The following is a 24,490-nucleotide window of genomic DNA, read 5'->3' on the forward strand; positions in this document are numbered from 1 at the left end:
CCAGTGGGTGCTACTTGATTCTGCTGGGTCATCCAAATAGTGCAAAGCCAGCAGCCAAGAAGGAACTGCCCTGTCCCCTCCCCAAAGAAGCCTCTAACCTAGAAAGGCCCACGCCAGGGCTCCCAGCTGAGCCAACTCTGAGCATGATGTTCACCTGGGCCTGAATCTTGGGCAGATTCTCCACTAGGACAGGATGAGATTCCACCACTGAATAAGGTTTTGAAGGATGGAAAGATAAGCAAAGTTGTGACTGGAACAAAACACGTACATTTCTGGGCATGAGAACGCATGCCTGTAATCCCAGCAGCATAGGAGACTGAGGCAGAGGAATCATGAGTCTGAGGCCAGCCCCAGCAATTCAGCTGGGCCCTAAGCGACTCAGCAAGACCCTGTCTCTAAAAAGGAGGGGATGTGGCTTAGTGGATAAATGCCCCCGGATTCAATTCCTGGTCTGAAACAAAAACAAAAACAAACAACAACAATCCTCCCCCCCTGCAAAAAAACAAAACAAAACAAAACAAAACAACTCACATACATTAACTGGAACTGTATCTCTGAAAGATCACTCACTTACCTAGCATACATAAGGCCCTGGGTTCCATCCCCAGCACTGAAGAAGAAAAAAAAAATTTAAAAATGGGGGGGCAGGCTGTGCATGGGAAGGAAAGTGAATCCCAGAGTGGAGAAGCAGTATATTCAGAATGCTCAGAGATAAAAGAAGTTAATTCACTCATTGAATATAATTGTCCCTTGGTAACCAGGGGGGATTAGTTCCAAGACCTCTCTCAACAACAAAATCTACAGATGCATCTTATGTGAAATGGGGTTTTATCTGCTGTTTATAACCTACACACGTTCTCCCATAGAGGTTGGGTCATCTTTAGAAGATTTACAATATCTAACACAATCTAAATGCTATGTAAGTATTTTTGTTATCCTGGATTGTTTAGAGAACAATGACAAGGAAAAAAGTCTATGTATGTTCAGTACAGATTTGATTAAAAAAAAACAAAAACAAAAACAAAAGTTTTCTGTCCACAGTTGGTTGAATCTGTGGGTGCGGAACCCACGTGTAGAAGGAGCTGACTGCAGGTGTTCGTCATCCACCTATGGACCAGAAATTGATTTGGGTGCTGGAGCTGACAGACTCCATGCTCTTCTGGAGTTCCCAGAAATTGAGGTGACAGAGAAGCTAGTAAATCAGAAGAATTTACTGGGGTGATCAGTTTAGTAATGTAATGAGAACATTAGGGAAGCGACAGTGGACGGGGCAAGATGCAGGATGTAGTTGGGGGCACCCAGGAAAGCCTTTAGGAGAAGGCCAGGCCATAAGAAGGGTGGAGCTGTCTGTGTTGGGGATTGTTTGGAAGAGCATTTAGGCTGAGGGAATGGCAAGGTGGCCACACCAGAGCTCAGAGAATGGGGAGAGAAGGTTCAAAGCCATGGAGTGGGGTTTGGATGATTATGCCCTGAATTTAGGCCTGCTTGAGACTGCCTGGCACCTAGCAGGAAGCCTTTCCCTTCCTGGAGACTACAGCAAAGGGCTGGGGAATATCTGTTTCCCTTTTCCTTGCAGAAATACAAAGGCAGTTCAAGACCAGGAGGAACATGCTCCCCCTTCCAGCCTGCCCCACATTACCATCTATCCCCATCTCAGGAAATGGCCCTCCATCCTCTCAGGGACTCAGACCTGGACTAAGGAGTCACCCTTGATGCTGCCTGTAAGACCAGTTGGCCCAGGCTGCAAAACACATTCCAAATTCAACCACTTCTCCAATGCCACCTCCCAGCCCAGCTCCAGCAATTGTTCATCTGGACCAGCCTGGAGCTCCTGCAGCCTCAAGAAGGCACCTGTGAACACCTGAGTCAGGTAGTCCCTCCGCACTCAGAAACCTTCACTCCCACTTCACTTCACAGAGTCCTTCCTAGACGCCAAGCACCTGTGCTACCTACACTGTCCCCTCTCTCTGCCCTCTTTCCCTCCAGTCCTTCACCCACCCTGCTGCAGACACACCGGCCACGAGCTGTTCCCTATGCAGGGGTTTTCCACCTCCAGGCCCTCTGCTTGGTATACCTACTCCTCGGGAGGCTGGCATGACTTGCTCCTCATCTCCCTCTGGTCTGTGCTCAATGTCACCTTCTCACTAAGTCTTCCTCAACTCAGGAGCCAGAGGCAAGAGGATGGCAAATTCAAGTCCAGCCTGAACAACTCAGCAAGACCCCGTCTCAAAGTAAAATAACAATGGCTGGGGTGCGGTTCAGTGGTAGAGAGCTTACCTAGCATGCCAGAGTTCTGGGTTTAATTCCTGGTGTGTGTGTGAAAAGAAAGTTCACTAACTCTCACACTTCGTATTCCCTTTCCTGCTTAAATTTTCTTCTTTAGTATTAATCAAAAACTAAATTGCTAGCCACATAATCCTAGTGACTGAGGAAACTGAGGCAGGAAAATCGCAAGTTCAACGCCATCCTCAGCAACTTAGCGAGGCCCTAAGCAAATGAGAACCTGTCTCAAAATAAAAATGAATGAATGAATGAATGAATGAATGAATGAATAGGGGCTGGGGATGTAGCTCGGTGGTAAAGCGCCCTGGGTTCAGTCCCCAGTACTGCCAAAGGAACCCCGGACACACACACAACGCTCCATATATCTTATTTTTGTTTCTTGGTACAGCCTCCACTAAGACGATCCCTGCACGGTGCGAGGATTGTATTCTGTGTTCACTGATGTGTCTCCAACACCTGGAACGATGCCTGTCACACAGTAGGCGCCTGATAAACAGAAAAGAATATAGTTTCGTGGCTGCAAAGGGGGCCTGAGGCCGCGCGAGGGAGCTCGCTGCTCGCGCTCCTGCTCTGGAACCGAGCAACCCGCGAGGCGAGCCCAGGAAAACTCCGCCGGAAAGAAGGCTCGGGCTTTTCCAGACTGCGCGCTGGGCCGTCCCTGACCTCACTCTGGGACTTTGCCCAGGTCGTGGTCGTTGCAGGGCGGGGATTCAGCACGCCGCGTACCCGCACCCGCAAGACAAAAGATCCCCGTGGAAATTCCTTAGAAAAATCCGAGCGGGGAGCGGGGCGCCTTTTCGGATGGCGTGTTATTCCCAGCCCGGGTCCCCAGGAGGAAGGGCCAGCGCATCCCCCGGACCTCTCCCTTCCCCTTCTGGTTCACGACCTCCGTGGCCCCTCCAAGGTCTCCATAGCGACTCCACAAGCGTCCCACAACAGGAAGCTTTAGGCGGCGCGGCTCAGAGTCCTGAGACCCAAGATCCCCCGCCTCGACGTGTGGATGCCGAGACCTGGGGTCACACGTGCAGGCCGTGGCGGGGCGCGCACAGTTGGGGCAGGCGCCCTTCTCCCCGCGCCACCGCGGAGCCTCAGTTTCCCCGCAGAGCCTGGGACGACAGCGGAAGGTCTCCGGGCGTCAGGACCACCCGGCTTCCTTCCTTTTTCTGGGAGCTGTGAAGACGCCCTCGTGGCCGAGGCCGAAAGGGGAAGAGAAGTCGCGCGCGTCGGGGGAGGGGCGGGAGCCCACGGGCGGGGAGCGCCGCACGTCCTCACTCGCAGGGTTTGCGGGCGCCGGGAGGTGCCTGGGCCTGCTCAAGTCGCTTCTCCGGAAACCTCGGTGGCAGCTTGGCTGGAACATGCCCTTTGGGGAGGGGCACCTTTGAAAGCAGGACTCCGGGCAAGGATCCCTGGGCTTCCACCCCCGCGAGGGGCTTGTCCACTCGATTAGAGAGGCCTGCCCGAGCTGGGGAGTCAAGACTTGAGTTCGGATCCCTTCGCAACTCGCAGCCTCAGTTTACCCCTCTGTGAAATGGACACGTTATCAGTCTCGACTGTTCAGGGTAGTTGGCAGTATTCGATCACTAAGTAAACGGTGAATCGAGGTTATTCCGCCCGGGGATGAGACCCCCGCCCCCGGTGGCCAGGAGCAGCCCCCTACTTTCCCCTCCCGGCCCTGCCGCCCTCCTTGCTTCAGTTTGGAAATTCCGACCCTGCCACGGCCAGCGAGGCAGGACCACCCGCTCGGGCGGGCATTCTCTCAGTCCGGAAATGCCAGAGCCCTCGTTGAGGAGGGGAAGGCTCGAGGTTTCCGGGAAAGCAGCACCGCCCCTCGGCCCCCCGCGGCCAGCTGTTATAAAGAACCCGTGCGCTCTCCGGGCTCCAGTGCGCAGTGAGCGCCTCTCGCCTCCGCGCTGCTCCCTGCGAACTGCCCAGGCTGCCATGGCCCCCGCCGGCGCCCTGTCCGAGCTGCCCCTGCTCCTGGCTCTGCTCGGGGCTCTGCTCCCAGGTGAGTCGAAGGTGCGGGTGGTCAGCTCCGCGGATACGACGTGCGCCCTGGACGTGCGCGGTGGGAGGACGCCTCTCCGCCTCTCGGGTTGGCAAGGGATCAGTCTGTGCCTGCTTAGGGTCATGTTAGGGTTATGGGAGATGGAACTAGGACCCCCCATTGAAAGTCACCAGCCGCAGGTGGAAACCAGACTCCGAATGACCTCGATGGGTGGCCTCGGGCCCCTTTTACACTTAAGGGTCTCGGCTGTGAAATGGGGCCACCATTTATAAGGACCACCTCGCAGGCTTTGTGTGGGGGTGCAGCACTACCCCTGGCCCCAGGACACGGTCAGATGGTGTGGGGGGCTGGCCTCCGCTCCGAGTAGGCTTTGGGGACCCATCTCCTCCCACAGACATTCTGTTCCTCATCTTCTGCCCCCGGGGAAGTCCAGGCTGCTTCTGCTCAGGGGAATTCCAGAGTCACTTTCTCAGGGACCACAGACTGCGAAGCAGGTCGCAGCAGGTCGTTGAAGCAGGTCGCAGCAGCACTCCCCAGCTCCCCGCTCCAGCCCGGATGGGGGCCTAGAGAAGGGAGGTGACTTAACTAGAAATCAGGATGAGTCCAGATTAGAACCCGTGGTGGAGCTGGAACTGTGTCGTCTTGCTGTCGCCTTGCTGTCGCCTTCTTTCCAACGCTGTCCAGCAAGGCCGATGCCTGCCCTCCCTCTTTCCCCCTGTGAAATGGGAGTAATTCCAGAATCACCCTTGGAGAATTTCCAGTCTCCGTTGTGTTCTGCCTCCGCCCCAGCTAGAGCTAATCTGAGGCCTGGAATCTTGCAAGGGTCAGGCAGGGGTGCTCAGATTTATTATTCTTTTTTTTAATATTTATTTTTTAGTTTTAGGTGGATACAATATCTTTATTTTATTTTTTTGTGGTGCTGAGGATCAAATCCAGTGCCTCACATGTGCTAGGTGACTCTCTACCACTTGAGCCACAGCCCCAGCCCTTCAGATTTATTATTATTAATATTAATATCATCATGATTATTATCATTTGAGATGGGGTCTGGCTATGTCGCCCCTGCTGATCTCAAGTTCCTAAGCTCAATCCATGCTCCTCAAGTAGCTGTGACTACAGGTACTGGCCGTCCAGCCAGGCTCCCTCCTTTTTAATTAATTTTTTTTTTTTTTTTGGTACTGGGGATTGAACCCAGGGTGCTTCACCTGAGCTACATCCCCAGCTTTTAATTTTCTATTTTGAGACAAGGTCTCACTAAGTTGGCTTAGGGCCTTGCTAAATTGTGAGGCTGGCCTCAAACATTTGATCCTCCAGCCCCCCAGTCACTGGGGTTACAGTTGTCCCCCACAGCACTTTAAGTTTTTTCTTTTTTCAACTTTGCAGGCAGAGTCTGAGGTCTAACATAACCTCTTCCTTCTAATCGCACTTCCTTACAAGACAGCCAACCACTCGCTACCTGCCCTGTGCTGTGACTCCTATTAACAGGGGTGTGTGGTGACTACACCCACTTGCCTTGTAAGTGGGAAAATTGAGGCTCGGAGAGGGGAAACAGTGTGTCTGAAGGAGTAAGGAGCTAGCCCGATTCCTAGCTCCCTTCCCCTGACCTCTTGGAAGGCAGGAGAAGACTGACTTGGTATTACAATCTGACTCTCCTTCCATGACTCTTCATTGTCCTCAAAGAACACCATAAGCCTTTGTGTATATGTATATTCATATATATTATGTATATGTATATATTACATATATATATATATATATATATTTGCATATTCTACCGCTGAACTACATCCCCAGCCTTAAAAACTCTTCTTTAGTGTGCTCTGCCCTGCTCACGTGATCTTGATTTCATTTCCCCCTACTCCTCCTTCCCCTGCTTCCTGGGCTCCAGCCACTCTGCCTCAGGGCCTTTGCACTTGCTGTTCCTTTTGCCTGGAAGCCACTTCCCTTTTCTCTGGATGGCCAGCCCTTTCTCGTCACTCAGGTCTTTGCCCAGCTCTGTCACCAAGGCATCATTGGTTTGCTCATTGTTTTGTTTTTGCCAAATCTTTACTAACATCCCTTATTAATTATCTTGTTTGCTCACGAATATTCCTGTCCCCCACACTGAAGGCAGAGGGTTTTGTTAGTTCAGGGCCGTGTGCCCAGCTCCCCGCCCAAGCTGGGCACACAGTAACGTTGGCGCATGTGATGGGTCACGCCTCTGTCCACACCCTTGTGTTCCAGAGCCTGGAGATGCCCAAACGTCGGTCTTCCCCACAGAAGCCACTCTGCCCCGAGGAGGCTCTGTGCTGGTGAACTGTAGTTCAACTTGTGAAGAGGAGGCCTTCTTGGGCCTGGAGACTCCGCTGACCAAGGAGGAGCGGGACACAGGACACAACTGGATGGTGTTCGAACTGAGTGACGTGGAGGAAGACAGCAAGCCGATGTGCTTCTCCATCTGTGGCTCAAAGCAGACAACAGCTCGCATTTCCATCACCGTGTACAGTGAGTGGCGGCCAGGGGACAGGATTAGGGAGATGGGGTGGGAGAGGTGGGGGTGGAACCTCAGAGCAGCTCACGGAAGGGCAGGGAGAAAGTTCCACTGTCATCTGGAAGCCCTTTGAATTTCTTTGGTTACATTTCGAGTATCAACAGGAATTGGGACCATTTGAAAACGCCATCTCTCTATGTCTTAATCTCTCTGTGTGTGGTGCTAGGGATGGACCCCGGGCCTGGCGCATGCTGAGCACATGCTCTACCACGGAGCTTCACCCAGGGGTTTTATACTCTTTAAACAGAGCAGGAGGCTCTGGATCTGATGCTTTAGAAAAGGATGCATGGGCTGGGGGTGCAGCCCAGCAGCCATAGAGCACTTGCCCAGCATGTGTGAGGCCCTGGGCTCCATCCCCAGAATTGCAAAATAATATTTTTTCTTAACCTTAAAAACAAATGCAAATTAAAACTAGACCTCAGATGACATTGTTCACACATTGATTAAAAGAATTGACAACAGCTGTGCTGGCCAGACTGCAGGGAGTCTGAGTACAACCCTGTGGCAAGTTATTAGGTACTGAGTCTCAAAATGATATTTGCTTGCTGGGCACGGTGTCATCCCAGTAGCTCAGGAGGCTGAGGCAGGAGGATTGAGAGTTCAAAGCCAGCCTCAGCAATGGTGAGGTGCTAAGCAACTCAGTGAGACTCTATCTCTAAATAAAATACAAAATACGGCTGGGGATGGGGCTCAGTGGTTGAGTGCCCCCTCAACTAAGGGTCTCACTGAGTTGCTTAGCACCTTGCTTTTGCTGAGGCTGACTTTGAACTCACGATCCTCCTGCCTCAGCCTCCCAAGTCACTGGAATTACAGGCGTGTGCCACCATACCCAGCTCAAAATATAAATAATTTTTTAAAAAGGATTTGCATATTAGCTCTGTGGTAGAGCACCCCTGGCTTCAATCTCTGGTAGTGTCAAAAAAATTGATATATGCTTGTGTTCTGCACTTTACAAATCCCAGTCCTGGGCATTGGTCCTACATGGGCCCCTCCCATCAAGGCATTGGTGGAGCCTTAAAGTTTTTATTTTTTTTCTTCCTGTGGTGCTGGGGATCAAATCCAGGATATGACACATGCTAGATAAGCTCTCTACCACTTAGCTGCTTGAGGACACAAGTTCACAAATGATTGCATTCTAGAGGGCCAGGGAGAGAAAAGTAGGTTTGCCGTATCAGAGAATAGTATGTAACTGTGTAAAAGAATGAGGAAGCTCCTCTGTGCCAGAAGGGAAGTGCTCCAAGATGTACTGTAAAGTTGAAAAGAAAGTACTGCTGGGCATGAGTGGCATGCCATCTTCTGTGGCAGAGAGCCAAAGGGGGCAGATGGGGAGGTGGTATTTACACACAAAGGAGCCCTAAAAGGAAACACAAGGAATAATAATGTGGGCACAGTAATCTCAGCAATTTAGGAGTCTGAGGCAGGAGGATCACAAGTTCGAGGCCAGCTCGGGCAACTTAGTGAGACCCCCATCTCAAAAAAAAAAAAAAATAGAGAAATGACAAGGACAATACTAATTGGCTGTGAATAGAAAAACTGCTGAGAGGCCCCAGGAAAGGGGGAGGCAGAGGATTTTCTTGTAATGTCCTTTTTGCCTTGAGGATTCATCTGTGAGAATGAGTTTCCAAGGCAAAGGGGAAAAAAGCACAAATACAATTCAAACCAGAACGAAACGAAAAGGAGAAACAACAAAGAGAACTGGCCAAGTGACTTGGAATGAGACCGCCTGGGTCCCAGGCCCAGCGTGGCTCCAGGGACTGGGTGAGGGTGGGGGACATGGGTTCTAGGTTTACTTTTCCATCACGTGAGACCTCCTGCCTTGGGGACAGTAGGGTGAAGCTTCATGGCCCCTCACAAAGAAAGCCTTCGGGCGCTCATCGACTCCACTTCTGGTTTGGAGGGTGTCTGAGCAGATGCTGGCCGCCAGGTGAGGAAAGTCCCCAAACATTCCTGGTGGCCTCGGAAAACCCCTGGGAAATCTCGTTAAGGGCTTCTCTGAGTCTCCGCCTGGCAGTTGGGGACCCAGCACTACAGGTTGGGTCCTGGCTGCCCCGCATTTCTCCTTGAATCTCCCTTTGCCTTGGTTTCCACCTCTGGGAAATGGGCCGGTGGCTGGCCGGAGGTTGTTTCCAGGGCATATGCGGCGGGCAGTGCCTAGGAGAGACGGGCAGGGCTCTGCCCCACTCTTGGTGCCAACATGAGGACGCATCCTCTGGGTGGCTAAGCCATGTCAAAAAAGCTAGAAGTATAGTTCCTAGAGAACGGGACCACTAGGGCTGTGGATGTGTAGGGTTGGTAGAAACGGGCGCCCTGGGGCTGGGGTAGCGTGTGCCTTTGGGATGGGCAAGCCCCCGAGGTCAATCCTCAGCACAGAGGGAACAGCCCGTCAACAAGGGGACATCCTGGGGCCGGGTCAGGAAGAGCTGGACACTGTTGGCGTGGAAAGGAGGAGCCGTGCGACCTTCTCTTCCTTGGGGTGCTGGGAGCCATGAGGATTTGTGGGCAGGTCAGGAATCCAGGTGGCAGGGCGTACAGGAGTCAGAAAGTGGCTGGGCTGGGCCTGAGGGGCTGCACATGTTATTGGCAACGGTGGCATCCAAGAAGGGATGAAGGACGAAGTGACCAGGATTTGGTGAGGGACTGAGGATCAGGGTCCAGGAGAGGTAAGGACAAATCAGACACCCCTTCCTCGAGTTCTTGTCCTTGAAGGGAACGAGGCTTAAGGACTGCTGAGTCCCATTTAGAGGCTGAGGTTTGATGGGACCTCCTATTCTGCCATTTCCAGTTTCTGTAGTTAAGAGCTGGGGCTGGGGATAGAGCTCAGCTGGTCGAGTGCTTGTGTTGCACACACAAAGGCCCTGGGTTCCATCCCCAGCACCACCCCACTCAAAAAAAAAAAAAAAAAAAAAAAAGGAGTTAAGAGCTGTACCTCTGAGGTTTTTGTGACCTTTTGGGTTTTTTTTAACAGTTTTACTGAGATATTATTTACACACCACAAAATTCACCCCTTTGGGGGCTGGGGTGTAGCTCAGTGGTAGTACCTTGCTTAGCATTCGAAGGCTTTGGGTTCCGTCTCCAGCACCGCAAAATTTTTAAAAAAGCACAATTGGATGAATGTTTCAGTGTATTTATAGAATTGTACAACCACTGGCGCTATCTACTTTGAGAACATTTTCATCACCCTAAAAAGAAGCTTCCTGCCCATTTTCAGTCACTCAGTCTCTTAAATTGATTAATAATATTCCACTTCTAATGGCCCCATTTTACAGTTCAGGAAACTGAGGCTCAGAGGGGCAAAGGCACTTGACCACAATCCACGGCAAGGAGCCACATACGCTGGCGTCCAACACAGGCCAGCCTGGCTCCCCACACCTTAGGGGCATTGCAGGTGACATTTGGGGACCTCTTGAGAAGAGATTAGGGAAGGGAAGGTCATCACGTTCCCTCCCTGGGGAGCCAGGGGTCTTGGTGCTAATCCCCAGCTCATCGTGCAGTACACGTCCTGGTCATCGGGTTGGGATTCTGTTCCTCCGTATGGAATGGAGTCTGGCCTCTGTGTTGTGTGTATATTCAAGGGGGATGTTTCCTTTTGCTTTTCTCTTTTTTTAAAAATAGTTTTTAGTTGCCAATGGACCTCTCACTTGGTTTATTCCTATGCGGTGCTGAGGAGGGAATCCAGGGCCTCACTCATGCCAGGCAAGCGCTCTACCGCTCAGCCCCAGCCCCGGCCCCTGCCCTTGGTTTCATTTTTCTATTTGCCCATTTTTAACATGGGATCCACAGCTCCTTCTTCTCTTTCCCTTGAAATCTGGCCCTTGGAGCTGGGGATGGAGCTGAGTGAGGCCCTGGTTTTACCAGCACTGGGGGAAAAAAACCAACTGTTTTACAAATTGGGCTCCTGAAAAGCCTACCCCATCAGTTTGGCCTGCTCTACCTCATTCTTTCCACAAATATTGAGCAACTACTGTGTGCCAGGCAGAACAAAAGAACAAAGCAGACAAAAATCTCTGCCCCTGGGCTAGGGGTGCTTGGCATGCCCCCAGAGCCTGAGTTCTGTCCCCAACACACACACACACACACACACACACACACACACTCACACACTCACATCCCTTCCCTCCTTGGGCAAAAAGAGGAAATAGGGAAACAACCTAATTGAATAGAATAGATTGTCGTATATGTTTAGAAGATGGAGATGTGTTGCTGAGCGTGATGGTGCACTCCTGTGATCCCTGCAACTCAGGAGGCTGAGGCAGGAGGATTGGAAGTTCAAGGCCAGCCTCAACAACTTAGTGAGATCCTGTCTCAAAATAAATAATAAAAAGGACTGGGGGTGTAGCTCAGGAGTTCAATCCCCAATATGGGAAAGAAAAAGAAGGTGGTGTGCACCATGGAGCAAAAAGTCAGGCTGAGCGGAGGTTTCGTTCTGTGGTCTGGGATGGAACCAGGGCTCTAGCCCCAGCCGCACCCTCAGCTCACAGGAGCCCTGGTTAAAGTATGTCTAGTGGAGGGGCTTCTCCTGGGCATTATATTTGACCAGGCTGTGGGCACAGAGTTTGCAGTTCTTTTCAGATCCGGCTGCGCTGCATAAAGAATTTTTTGGTCCCTTTTACAAACACTTGGGCCTCTCAACAGCCTTCCCTGAAGCTCTTGCATTCCTGTCTGCTTACCTTGCGTCCTCTTTTGGGAAGTCAGGGGAGTGGCGAGATTCCAGGATAGGTGCCCGCTGGCCAGCTTCATGGGAAACTCCCCCACTGTTCCCACAGGGTTCCCGGAGCACATGGAGCTGTTACCCCTTCCCCCCTGGCAGCCGGTGGGTGAGAACCTCACCCTGAAATGCCATGTGTGGGGCGGGGCACCCCGGGCCCAGCTCACCCTGGTGCTGCTCCGTGGGGAGGAGGAACTGAGCCGGCAACCTGCCGTGGGGGAGCCAGCAGAGGGCACCGCCACGGTGCTGGCGGGCAGAGGTGACAATGGTGCCAATTTCACATGCCGAGCCGAACTGGACCTACGGCCCCAAGGACTAGGATTCTTCCAGAACACCTCGGCCCCCAGGCAGCTCCGGACTTTTGGTGAGGCCCCGGGGAAGGTGGACTCAGAGGGGAACAGCGTTCCTGCGTGGGTGCCGGGTTCCTGGGAAGGAGCCCCTGGCTGGGCCAGTATCGAGAAGGTGGTGGCCTAGGTTGTGGAAGCTTTTGGAAAGGACAGATGCTTACCTACAGGAGCGGGATGCCCTGGGGATGGGGTGCCTGTGGCCGCAGGATCTGGGGCATCTTTACTCCCACACCTGGAACGTTCTCTTCCTGGACTGTCTATGGCCTGAGTAAAGATGCCCCAGACGGCTGTGGGATGTCTCGGCCTCTCTGTTCACGCTCACCCTCTCTCCCCAGTCCTGCCGATGACTTCCCCACAGCTTGAGACGCCCAGGATCCTGGAGGTGGGCACATCGGAGAAAGTGGTCTGCTCCATGGGTGGGCTGTTTCCAGCTTCAGAGGCCCAGGTCCACCTGGCCCTGGGGGACCACAGGCTGAACACCACAGTCACCTACAACGAGGACTCCCTCTCAGCCACAGCTTGGGTGGAGGGGACTGCGGAGAACAAGGGGGACCATCTGCTGGTGTGTGCAATCATGCTGGGGAACCAGAGCCAGGAGTCCTGGAGGAACCTGACGGTCTACAGTAAGCAGGGCAGGGGTGAGGCTCTCAGGGGACGTGGCCTGCCGCGGGGCCGGGCTCACTGCTGTGTTCCGCCTCAGGTTTCCCAGCTCCCAACCTGACCCTGAGCGAGCAGGAGGTTTCAGAAGGGACCCAGGTGGAAGTGGCGTGTGAAGCCTCCGCTGGCCTCAGGGTGAGGCTGAGCGTCGCCCCAGCTGAGCCATGGGCCCCGAGCGTCCAATTCCTGCTGAACGCCACAGCTGAGGACAACGGTCGCCACTTCTCTTGCTCTGCTGCCTTGGAGGTGGCTGGGCACGTGCTGTACAAGAACCAGACCAAGGAGCTTCGGGTCCTGTGTGAGTGGAGGTCTTGCACAATGACCCCTGCCCTTGTGGCCCAGCCCAAAGGCCCCATCAACTCTTGCCCTCCAAGGCCTGTCCCCACCCCTGGTAGTCCTAGATGTGAGGGGTGTCCTTGTCCCCCTTTCGCTCATCCTGCTGTTTCCCTAGACGGGCCCCGACTGGACGAGAGTGACTGCCTGGGGAACTGGACGTGGCCAGAAGAGACCAACCAGAACCTGTCGTGCCAGGCATGGGGTAACCCCGTCCCTCGGCTGACCTGTCTTCGGGAAACGGATAGGGCTCCACTGCCCATTGGGGACCTGAGACCTGTCAAGAAGCAGTATGAGGGCACCTACCTCTGCAAGGCAGAGAGCCCTCGTGGAGCGGTCACCCGGAAGGTGTTCTTGACCGTGCTCAGTGAGTGTGCCAGTGTGCGGGGCTGGGCGCAGGTAGGAACAGAGATCCTAGCTTGATCCTCAGTCCCTTGTGTCCTTCCAGCAGCCAGGAAAAATGTGCTCATCATCGTTCTGTTGACGGCTGGGGCCATCCTGGGCGCTGTGGTCGTGGCCATTTGCCTCTATAACCGCCAACGGAAGATCAAGATCTACAAGCTCCTGAAGGCGCAGGAGGCCGCCGCCCTGAAGCTGAAAACACAGGCCACGCCCCCCTGAGCCCACCCCAAGACAGGGCCTCCTTCTGGCCGCCCCCTCATCTGCGTGGTGTTGCATGAAAGAGAATGGTGATCAGAAGCCATTTGGCTGCGTGCACCTCCTCAGGGTAACAGGATAGGACCGTGGCCTGAGGATGCAGACAACATTTGGTGTCGTGGCATCTGCAAAAATAGGATCTCCAGGCCTCACACCTGACCCGCAGTCACAGTCTGAGCCAAAAGGAGACGCCAAGACCTGGACACATGTAGGATCTGACCAGGACAGTGGGGGAGTGGTGATCGTGGACCTTGTGGATCCCCAGCCTGGAAATACCGAGGTCCGCTCCCTACTGCCTATGCCGGGGCCCCACAGCCTGAAGGAAGAATAAACCCACAGCCCTAGGTAGCAGTGAAACAAAAAGGCCCATACATCCTCCAAGGCTCTGACACTGCTGTCCAGTTGTCCCCAACTCTTGATGATGATGTATTTATTAATTTGGTATTTTGCCAGCTATTTATTGCCTACCTTTTATGTAGTCTACAATGGTGAACAAGGTGAACACAGGTTCTCACTCTCATGGAATTCTCCGTCTAATTACATTCAGAGTCGCCAGGTAGAGTTGTCCTGGCTGGGCACTGCACAAGAGTGCCTGGTAAAAAGATCAAGTGGGGCTGGACTTTCATACTCCATTGGCCAAGCTGCTTTCTCCCAGAAAGGGTGCTTTTTCTGTCAAGCATTAAGGCACCGTAGGAGCTAGCAATGGTGACATGCTTGGCCACCACTCACTGAGACCTTACTATTTCCCCTTCTCGGCACTGGTGCTGTTAATCACCTCTCCGCCCACATGTTTCTCAGCCTATGTTCTCAGTGATCCTCAGTGACTATGCCCCTCCTGTGCAGCGACACTATAAAGTCCCATGAAATTCTTCCCAACTGTGTACCCCACCTTATCTCACCTGTCTCTGCCTCAGTGGGACCATGAAGGAATAGAACCCCTTCATTGTAGCTCCGAAAACCCTTCAGCGTTCAGGACACTGGGGGCAGTGATGGGGGTCCAGTCCTGCAAGGCTTTGGGCCCCCTCCCAGCTCAGGAAGCCTCTCCTTTATGCCAATAAAGTTTTTTCATCAGCCTCAGCGTCAGCCTCTGTGAGTAGAGAAAACCCTGTCACATCTGCTGGAAGAAACTCTATGTAGCCCAGCCACAGCTCCTATCCTCCCTCTTCCTCTCCCAAGAGAAGGTTGCCTGTTGGCTCAACTCTGAGGCTTTGTTCTAAATCTGGGAGTTTAAAAAAAATTATCTGGACCCCGTCCACAAAATTGAAATGACAACTGGTTGTCAATGGGGTCTGGAATCTCATTCCTGGGCCAAAAGGGATGGATATCTTATGCAGGGCTCCTGGGTCCCCTGGGGATCTCGGGCCCCTCTCTGGGCGGGTCTAAGGAGGCGGGACTACGAATCTCCTATCTCCAGAGCCAGTGGTGGCTCTCTGGCGCCAGGCCCTTCAGCGCGGGCTTTCTGCCATGGGGTCTCTGCTCCTCCTGTCGCTGCTGCTTTTGCTGGTGACCGTGTATCCAGGAGATGGAGGTGTGCTGGGGCGCCAGGCTGAGCGTGTGCAAGGCACCAGCGGCAGCCCTCCCGCACCCTCGGGGACACCAGCGCCCTTCTGGGTACGCATTAGTCCGGAGTTGGTGGTGGTACCGCAGGGGGGCTCAGTGTGGCTTAACTGCAGCAATAGCTGCCCCCTGCCGGAAAGTTCCAGCGTCCGCACCCAGCTGCTGCTGGGCAAGACGCTCAGTGGGCCAGGTTGGGTATCTTACCAGCTGCTGAATGTGAGGGCTTGGAGCTCCGAAGTACACTGCTTCGTCACCTGCGCAGGAAAAACGCGAGAGGCCACCGCCAGGATCACCACCTACAGTGAGGGACAGGGGTACAGGTCCAGCTGGGGTGAGGGGAAGAAGGTGAAGGATGGGGTAGTTGAAAGTCGCAAGAGGGGGCGCCCGCGGACCTTACGGTGGGGCTCCCCTCTTGCTTTAGAGCGGCCTCGCAGCGTTATCCTGGAACCACCCATCTTGGTTGGCCAGGAGTACTTTCTGCGCTGCCACGTGACGCACGTTTTCCCAGTGGGCTCCTTGATGGTGATCCTGAGGCGCCGCGGCCAGATCATCTATTTCGAAACCTTGGAGCACTTCCAAGATTTGCATGTGGCCAATGTGACGCTGACCCATGTTTTGCGCGCTGGGCCCAGCAACCTATGGCAGCCGTTGACCTGCCACGCGCGCCTCAGTCTCCACGGTCTGGTGATACACAGCAGCTCAGCACCTATTATGCTAACAGCCTTAGGTGAGGCACCTGGGGACTTGGGGGAGGGAGGTTATGACTTCAGGGTGGTGTGCAGACCTAATGACCACATGGTGGTCGCCAGACCTGTATGTGCTCCTTTCCTAATTCTCACCTCCTGCTCCCAGCTTGGAACCCCGCCTCCAAAGCCTTGGCCTCCACCTCCATCGCAGCCCTTGTGGGGATTCTTCTTGCCATGGGGGCTGCCTACCTGTGCAAGTGCCCAGCTAGGCAGCCCGGGCTTAGAAAGCTATTCTATGCCAACTAAGCCAAAGGAAAAAGAAGTCTGGAACAATTTAGTAAACCCAGCTTGGATCAATAAAGCTTCCTTGACCAGTCTCTGTCACACAGCCTAAGGGTCCTTAGAGGAAAGTGTCTCCTTTACTGGCCCTGCTTTCTCAAAATTCTTTGTCTTGCTTAGTTAGGCACTTGAGGTTTCTCCCTGAAGGCCTACTTGAGGTTCCAGGGCCCCAGTACCTCTGCATTCCCAACCGGTGTAGTAAAAAAACATCTGCTAGCATTATCAGTGAGGTGCAGATGGGCTAAATGGGGCCCTGGAGGGGCCTTGGGCTGGGGGAGGGCTGGTTCATTGTACAGCTTTTCCTCATTGGCTCCGTCGCTACCACGCAGCAGCTCTGATTGGATGTTAAGTTTCCTTTCCCACCCCCATCTCCACTTTACACAGTCGGCTTTCCAGGAGGCCAACATCGGAGGGGTCCTCATCTCCACAGCCCACTATGAGCGTTGAGGAACAGAAAATAAGTGGGCGGGGTCATATAGGGTCACGTATTGCGGGAAAGGGATACCCAAACTATCTATGTAGTGACAGCAAGAGAGAGGTCATCAGATGGTCCACGTAGGTTGTCAGAGCCTGGTGTCCTAGCAACGTCCTGGTAGTCACTGGGCCAGGTGGGCATATGGGAGGTGTCAAAGCTTGGGACCCAGATGCAGGGTCAAAAGCGTGACATTTGATTTCTCGGTCTCACGAAGATGCAGAATTTAGGCCCGCTCAGGGTACCTGGCGGAGCCGACACTGTCCAGGGCCCCGCCCGCCCCGAGGAAGGCGCATTCAGAAGCGCTCCTTGGGAAGCTTGCGCTCGCACAGGCGGGTAGACACATGCCCGCTGCACGCTGGGTAAATACAGACCCCGAGCCGAGCCGACTCTAATTTAGACGCCCGCGAACGCTGCGCGCACGCACACGTGTCTCCGACTCGCTGGCACTTTCGTCCCCGCCCCCTCGTCGCGTGCCGGAGCCGAGCGGGAGGACTAGAGGTGTGGTTGTCATCCTCAGCTCCGCGGGGTCAGAAGACGGTTCAGTGGAAGGAGGCATCCCCACACCGTCCTCTAGACCCGCCTTTTCCCCACACGGTGTTGCTCAAACCTCTCTTAAGCTCCAAATCAATCCCCGCCCCAAGGGGCGCTGGTAGGAGGAGCTAAACCTGCGGGCGGAGCTCAGAGCCCAGCTTGTTATCCTAGCATCTAAACCAGGGTGGGTGGAGGTTTGGGCAGGGCAACCCAGCATCCCCCCACCTCCGCGTCGCGGCCGAGGATGACGCGGGAGAGCGTGGTCGTCCCCAGAAGGCTCCAGGAGATCGGGCCGACCTCCATGTAAACCCGGGGGTCGCTCACTCCTGCCGGCTCGCCTTCGCCAAGGCCTGGAGCCCAGTGCACGCTCGCCTCCCGCCCCCCGCCGCCTCTGCCGCCGCCCCCTCCTTGGAAACCAAGTTACCAACGTTTAAACCAATCCCCGAGCGCAACTCTGCCTCCCCCACACTCCACCCGCCGCGCCGCGCCGTCCTCTAGCCGGGCTCGTCACTCGCGCTCCCCTCGCTTCCTTCGCTTCCCCCGCGGCGGCGATGCCAGGGCCTTCGCCAGGGCTGAGCCGAGCGCTACTCGGCCTCTGGGCTGCCCTGGGCCTGGGGATCCTTGGCCTCTCAGGTAAGAGCCCGCTGCTGCTCGGGGTGGACAGAGCTGGGGCGGAGTTGCCAGACCTGAGCAGCGGCCTTACGCCCCTCCCAGCTCCGCCCTCTCCTCGCTCCCACGCTTCTGCTCCCCACCTTGAGCCCCTGTCTCCCTCCCCCCACCACGCACAGAGACCCAGCCTCGTGACTCCTGGCCCTCCTACTCCCTTCGAGATGGAGGGTGTTCTTTTGCACCCAACCCTGTGCCCTAGAGACCCTGTGGCTCTCCTGTCCCTTCCCCGGGTACCTCCTCGCTCTGTGTGGTGCACTGTGGACCATGGACTGGCGTCTTTCCCACTCACGATCAGCAAAGACCCTATCTCCTCAACTCATGACTCAGAGGCGCTGTTCCCGCTCCACTCGGAGCCCTGGCAACCGGGTCGTTCCCACGGTTCCTTCCAAGCGTCCAGCCCCGCGTCCTCTTTCCATATTCTTTACCCAGGATTGGGGTCCTCCCGTATCCTTGACTCAGGCACAACTCAGCTTTGCCCTCACTCCAACCTCAGTCTCCTGGCGATCTGCCAGGACCTTGAGAACTCGTTCATTTCCCCCCATCCCCCACCTGGAGTCCCCTCCTCCCAGCGTTGCTGTGTGCATCGAAGACCCCATTTTCCCTCTCTTCCCTCCCACCATGTTTTCCCACCACTTCATTGGAGCCTTGGAGACCAGGGCTCACCGTTGCCATGTCCCAGAGACACCCTCAAGGTTTGGACTCTGGGAGCACACATCCAAACCTGAGGCCCGGGCAGGACGCGGGACTCCTGGGTTCTTTCCTGACTGTGGCCTCTGCTCGTCCCTCGGGGACCCCTGACTCAGTGTAGGGGCACTGAGGTCTCAGGCTGAGCCCGCGTTTCCCCGGGCAGCGGTCGCGCAGGAGCCCTTCTGGGCAGACCTGCAGCCCCGCGTTGCGCTTGTGGAGCGCGGGGGCTCGCTGTGGCTGAACTGCAGCACCAACTGCCCTCGGCCGGAGCGCGGTGGCCTGGAGACCTCGCTGCGTCGAAATGGGACCCAGAGGGGTTTGCGCTGGCTGGCGCGGCAACTAGTGGACATCCGCGAGCCAGAGACCCAGCCCGTCTGCTTCTTCCGCTGCGCGCGGCGCACACTACAGGCGCGTGGGCTCATTCGCACTTTCCGTGAGTTCTGTGTGGCCAAGCTCATACTCCACTACTTTCCTTCCCTTCCAAGGCCCCGCCCCAGGGTTCCGGGGTCCTCCCCTTTAGGCTCCACCCTCTAGATTCCCACGCTCTCCCTTCTGGGTCTTGCCTCCCTAAGCCCCAGCGTTTCCAATAGCAGCGATTCCCATTTTGCAGAGCGGCCAGATCGCGTAGAGCTGGTGCCGCTACCTGCCTGGCAGCCCGTGGGCGAGAACTTCACCCTGAGCTGTAGGGTCCCGGGCGCCGGTCCCCGCGGGAGCCTCACACTGACCCTGCTGCGCGGGGCTCAGGAGCTAATCCGCCGCAACTTTGCCGGCGAGCCACCCCGAGCGCGGGGCGCGGTGCTCACCGCCACGGTACTGGCGCGGAGAGAGGACCATGGAGCTAATTTCTCGTGCCGCGCGGAGCTGGACCTTCGGCCGCATGGCCTGGGACTGTTTGAAAACAGCTCCGCCCCCAGAGAGCTCCGAACCTTCGGTGAGTGGGTGTGGGGTCCCCAAGTTGGGGCGGGCTGATTTTTAAGTTTAGAGACATATGCATCTGAATGCTACTCCTTACTTCAAAGCTCACCTGCTGAGTTATTTTCGTCAATGCCTTAAGACTGATAATATAAGATAGTGAATGTGAAATGCTTAGTACATATCGACTGCTCAGTACATAAATTTAAGCCCTATTCTTCGACCCTAGCCTTGTCTCCAGACTCCCCGCGCCTCATTGCTCCCCGGCTCCTAGAAGTGGGCTCAGAAAAGCCGGTGAGCTGCTCTTTGGACGGACTGTTTCCAGCCCCGGAGGCTGGGGTTTACCTCGAATTGGGAGATCAGAGACTGAATCCTTATGTCACACTCGAGGGGGACGCCCTCATGGCCACTGCTACAGTCACCGCAAGCGCAGAGCAGGAGGGTGCCAGGCAGCTGGTCTGCACCGTGACCTTGGGGGGCGAAAGCCGAGAGACCCGGGAGAACCTAACGATCTACAGTAAGGAGCTGCGCACCCAGATTTCCGCGACCTAGGGGTGGGGCCAAAACCACTCAAAGGCGGGGCGACGAGTGGGCGGGATCTCAGGACCTGAACAGGCATGGCCAGAGAATTTTTAAAGGACCGACAGATAGAGGTTGGGAAGTTAGCTGCAACCCGGGAAACGCTCCGGGAGATAAGGGGCGGGCTTTGACCCGTAGGAGGGGCGTGGTCAGCGGACTCCCGGCAATGCTCGGTCCCCAGGCTTCCCCGCGCCCCTCCTGAACCTGAGCGAACCCAACGCCCCTGAGGGGAAGATGGTGACAGTAACCTGCACAGCCGGGGCTCGGACCCTGGTCACACTGGAGGGAATTCCAGCTGCTGTTCTGGGGCAGCCCGCCCAACTCCAGCTAAACGTCACTGAGAATGATGACAGGCGCGGCTTCTTCTGCGAAGCCATCCTCGAGGTGGATGGGGAGATCTTGAGCAAGAACGCGAGCGCGGAGCTTCGCGTCCTGTGTGAGTTAATGTTCACCCATCGCCCAGCTCCTAGTGACCTCCAATCACCTGCTCACTCTCCGATCGCGATCGCCTAGTGGAAGCGGGGGTCATTAATCGCAAGCCACTTTTAGCCTCTTGTATCCTACGCCCCTGTCCCACAGATGGTCCCCGGCTGGACGACTCTGATTGTCCCAGAAGCTGGACGTGGCCAGAGGGCCCAGAGCAGACATTGCGCTGCGAGGCCCGAGGAAACCCAGCGCCCTCAGTGCATTGCGCGAGGCCCGACGGCGGGGCGGTGCTGGCGCTTGGCCTACTGGGTCCGGTCACTCGCGCACTCGCGGGCACTTACCGCTGCACAGCGGTCAATGTACAGGGCGAGGCGGTCAAGGACGTGACACTAACAGTAGAATGTGAGTAGTGGGGTACCCAGGGCGCATCTCTTTCTGGTTCTCAGGGCCTAAGCGGGGCTGACCTACAGCGAAGTATAAGAATAGGGTTTGAAGTGTGTCTCTGAGCAAGATTTGGGAAAAGGGAAGAGGCTGGTAAGGAAGCGGCATCAGGGACCAATCTTGGAAAAGGATGGGGGCGTGGGTGTGTGGGTGTACTCTGGCAAAAATGGGCGGTCTGAGTGGCCAAAAATTTTAGGCTGAAGTCTGGAGAGGGCCTGTGAGTTCATTGTGGGAATTAGAAAAATGTCCCTACTCAGGGCTCATGGAGCCTCAAAGCAGTTCTTGGCTTGATTAGCTACACCCCTTTTGGCTAGCAGTCCCTGCAGGGCTCAGCCTGCCCAACCCAGCCTGGCGCTGGGACCCAAAAAGGGTCCCTAAGGTCATCACATCGGTCCCCAGACCTCAAACCCAACAACATACGCCTCCTTTCAGATGCACCGGCGCTAGACAGTGTGGGCTGCCCAGAACAGATTACTTGGTTGGAGGGAACAGAGGCCTCGCTGAGCTGTGTGGCGCACGGGGTCCCTCCGCCCAACGTGAGCTGTGTACGCACTGGGGAGGCCAAAATTGTCGAAGGGCTGCTGCGCGTGGCTCGGGAGCATGCAGGCACTTACCGATGCGAAGCCACCAACGCTCGAGGCTCTGCAGCTAAAAATGTGGCTGTCACGGTGGAATGTGAGTAGAGGCGGCTCAGGACAAGATAGGGTTTGTCGGCACCACCCAGACCAGCTTCCTGTCCCCTATGTGAACCCCTGCTTCCTTGTGTCCCAGATGGCCCCAGTTTTGACGAGCTGAGTTGCCCCAGCAACTGGACCTGGGTGCAAGGATCTGGACGACTGTTTTCCTGTGATGTCGATGGGAAGCCAGAGCCAAGCGTGGAGTGCGTGGGCTCTGAGGGTGCCAGTGAGGGGACGGTGCTGCCGTTGGCAAGCTCAAACCCTAATCCTAGAGACCCCAGTATTGCTAGTGACCTGACACCTGGTATCTACATCTGCAACGCCACCAACCGGCACGGCTCCACGGTCAAAACAGTTGTCGTGAGCGCGGAGTGTGAGCGGGGCCCAGGTGGGCGGGAATAAGGGGTGTCCCCAGGGTCCCGGGCCCCCTCCCTGACGCCCTCTACTGGCTACTCTGCAGCGTCGCCACAGATGGATGAGTCCACCTGCCCAAGTCATCAGACATGGCTGGAAGGGGCTAAACCTGCAGCGCTGGCCTGCACCGCCCGAGGTCAGCCCTTCCCACAAGTGCACTGCTCCAGAGAGGGTGCGCCCCAGCCTGAGAGGCAGCGCGTGTCCCGAGAGGACGCGGGTACCTATCTCTGTGTGGCCACCAATGCTCATGGCACAGATTCCCGGACCATCACTGTGGGCGTGGAATGTGAGTGCAGGCTTTTCCTGATGCAAGGGACTCTGTCCCTGGAAAAGTAATTTGCAGGGGTGACAGAGCCCACGGAAGTTCAGCGGCACCTCTCTCAGTCCCATTGTTGGGAGCAGGGAGTTCTGGCCTAAACCTGGGTGGTAATGAAAATTCTAGAGAACAGGAACTCGCTCTGGCTCGCTTAAATCCTGGATGGATAGTGGCAAAGCTCCACCTCCTCCCATTCAATAAGAAGGGAGCAAAATGTATGTCCTAAAATGCTGATTGTGGAGGGAAGGTGCTCTGACGCCAGCAGCATTTTCTCCCCTCACCGGAAAAGAGGAGGCGTCAGGCCGATTATGATGGGCCAGAGTAGGGCACCTGGGTAACCGCTGAGCAGCCGCTAAATCGGTCTTCACCCCTTTGACCCCTGCAGACCGTCCGGTAGTGGCAGAGCTGGCCGCCTCACCCTCGAGCGTGCGGCCAGGCGGGAACTTCACATTGACCTGCCGCGCAGAGGCCTGGCCTCCGGCCCAGATCAGTTGGCGCGCACCCCCGGGAGCCCTCAACATCGGCCTGTCGAGCAACAATAGCACGCTAAGCGTGGCGGGTGCTATGGGCAGTCACGGCGGGGAGTACGAGTGCGCCGCCACCAACGCGCACGGGCGCCACGCACGGCGCATCACGGTGCGCGTGGCTGGTAAGTGACAACTGGGGGTGGAGCAAGGGATCTGCTGGAGGGCGTGACCCCGGCCTTGGGGCTCGGGTCAGTATCAATCTCTGCCTCTCAATCCTAAAAGACGAGACCAAAGTGGGTCAAAGTAGAAGTCAACGCGCCTGACGAATGGGGCTCTTGATGGAAGATCAGGGGTGGGAGGCGGAGGTCGGGAGGAAGGTCAGCTCCAGGGGGAGGGACCCTTCATAGCTGTGACAGCTGTGGGAGGCTCTGATGAACTTGGAGTGGGTTTTGGGGTAGAGGGTGAGGACGACTTGACCTAACTCACCCTCCACTATGGCGCTGTGGGGAAGGGGGACCCAGGGAAGCTGATGGGGGTCAACGAGGTGCCCTCCCCCATTAAATGTAGCTCCTGGGGATGGTTCTCTCTGGGGTGGAGAAACTGCGCTGGCCTCACTGGTCTTCGTCCTTTTGGGAATGGAGACAATTGACTTACCACTATGGGGTCAAGGGCTTGTATTCGCATGGGGTGTCAACTAGGTCTGCGGTCCCACTGCCCCTAGAGGGCCTTAGGTGCTCCCCAACTTCTCACAGGCCGGGCTCACTTCCCTGGGGCTCACATGCCAGATGCATGAAGGCTGACCTCGTGTTCATGCCAGGGGACAGTGACTGGGGGTGGGAGGAGCCTGGCGCTTTCCCACCCTCGGTGAAAATTTCCACGCGGCAGGTCCGTGGCTGTGGGTGGCCGTGGGCGGAGCGGCCGGGGGCGCGGCGCTGCTGGCGGCTGGGGCGGGCCTGGCCTTCTACGTGCAGTCCACCGCCTGCAAGAAGGGCGAGTACAACGTCCAGGAGGCCGAGAGCTCAGGAGAGGCCGTGTGCCTCAACGGCGCGGGCGGGGGCGCCGGCGGGAGCGCGGAAGGTGGACCCGAGACTGGGGGCTCCGCGGAGTCGCCGGCGGGGGGCGAGGTCTTCGCCATCCAGCTGACTTCCGCGTGACCTGCTCCCCTCTCCCCGCGGGCCGGGGGCCGCCCCCCAGGCGCACACGGGGGCTTATTTATTGTTCTATCTATTTATTTATTCATTTATTTATTTATTCAACTCCAGGGGCATCACCCCTATTTTCTACCCATCTCCCCCAATAAAGTTTTTATAAAGGACTCTCGGTCTCGGCTTCTGTGGATGCAAAGTGAGACAATGTGGTCGAATCACGATTGCGACGATTATTCCTCCAAAAGACTTTTTTTTTGAGAGCCTACTATGTGTCAGGCGTCAGGCACGTGACAAGCCGCCGGTAAGCAGTGTGATCTGGAGCTTTACCTCCCTGTACCCTGTTTCCTGCCATCACAGGACCCTTGGGCAGGGGTGGGGACCAGCTCCTTCCTCCTCCTCCCTGTTGCTTATCTCTTCCGCCCAGCGTGGACCTCCGATCTGCCCCCTGACCCAGCTAGATCCTGAAGGTGGGAGATCAGGTGCTTTCCCCAGGTCTGTTTACCAGCAGAGCCACGCCGCCTTGCCGGAGAGGCCAAGCAGTCCTTCCCAAGTGGTGGGATGGGTGGAGGGAGGAGCAGTGGCTGCAGTTGTGGGTGTCAGCCCTCAGGATATCCCTCCTGTTAAAGGACCACTGCTGCCCCCTCCCCAG

General features: G+C 55.9%; 3 protein-coding genes and 1 long non-coding RNA gene across 6 annotated transcripts; 3 read left to right on the forward strand and 1 right to left on the reverse strand.

Annotated features, from left to right (window-relative positions):
* The first annotated feature begins 3,577 nt into the window (after window positions 1–3,577).
* Window positions 3,578–14,594, forward strand: Icam1 (intercellular adhesion molecule 1). 3 transcript variants are annotated; one of them, XM_021733846.3, is made up of 7 exons: window positions 3,578–4,288; window positions 6,512–6,772; window positions 11,582–11,887; window positions 12,206–12,493; window positions 12,571–12,825; window positions 12,979–13,227; window positions 13,291–14,594. In XM_021733846.3, the coding sequence occupies exons 1-7, from the start codon at window positions 3,901–3,903 to the stop codon at window positions 13,479–13,481; spliced, it is 1,938 nt and encodes a 645-aa protein (XP_021589521.2). In that variant the 5' UTR covers window positions 3,578–3,900; the 3' UTR covers window positions 13,482–14,594. The 3 variants fall into 3 exon arrangements, with proteins under 3 accessions (XP_021589521.2, XP_005336176.2, XP_013218699.2); XM_005336119.5 differs by having other exon boundaries at window positions 13,309–14,594; XM_013363245.4 differs by having other exon boundaries at window positions 3,579–4,288; window positions 13,312–14,594.
* Window positions 14,275–17,477, reverse strand: LOC120891524 (uncharacterized). Its single transcript, XR_005736003.2, has 3 exons — window positions 15,467–17,477; window positions 15,279–15,370; window positions 14,275–14,604 (listed from the first exon to the last, which is right to left on the reverse strand). It is a non-coding gene; the product is annotated as an uncharacterized LOC120891524 (long non-coding RNA).
* Icam4 (intercellular adhesion molecule 4 (Landsteiner-Wiener blood group)) lies at window positions 14,863–16,117 on the forward strand. Its single transcript, XM_040290484.2, has 2 exons — window positions 14,863–15,801; window positions 15,927–16,117. The coding sequence occupies exons 1-2, from the start codon at window positions 14,982–14,984 to the stop codon at window positions 16,064–16,066; spliced, it is 960 nt and encodes a 319-aa protein (XP_040146418.1). The 5' UTR covers window positions 14,863–14,981; the 3' UTR covers window positions 16,067–16,117.
* Icam5 (intercellular adhesion molecule 5) lies at window positions 17,293–24,008 on the forward strand. The gene is made up of 11 exons (XM_005336120.5): window positions 17,293–17,738; window positions 18,625–18,894; window positions 19,072–19,392; window positions 19,603–19,890; window positions 20,134–20,388; window positions 20,532–20,780; window positions 21,252–21,494; window positions 21,591–21,869; window positions 21,957–22,196; window positions 22,612–22,875; window positions 23,579–24,008. The coding sequence occupies exons 1-11, from the start codon at window positions 17,657–17,659 to the stop codon at window positions 23,845–23,847; spliced, it is 2,760 nt and encodes a 919-aa protein (XP_005336177.1). The 5' UTR covers window positions 17,293–17,656; the 3' UTR covers window positions 23,848–24,008.
* Window positions 24,009–24,490: the final 482 nt, after the last annotated feature.

The sequence above is a fragment of the Ictidomys tridecemlineatus genome, chromosome 2, assembly GCF_052094955.1.
Source record: "Ictidomys tridecemlineatus isolate mIctTri1 chromosome 2, mIctTri1.hap1, whole genome shotgun sequence".
In the NCBI taxonomy this organism is placed as follows: Eukaryota; Metazoa; Chordata; class Mammalia; order Rodentia; family Sciuridae; genus Ictidomys; species Ictidomys tridecemlineatus.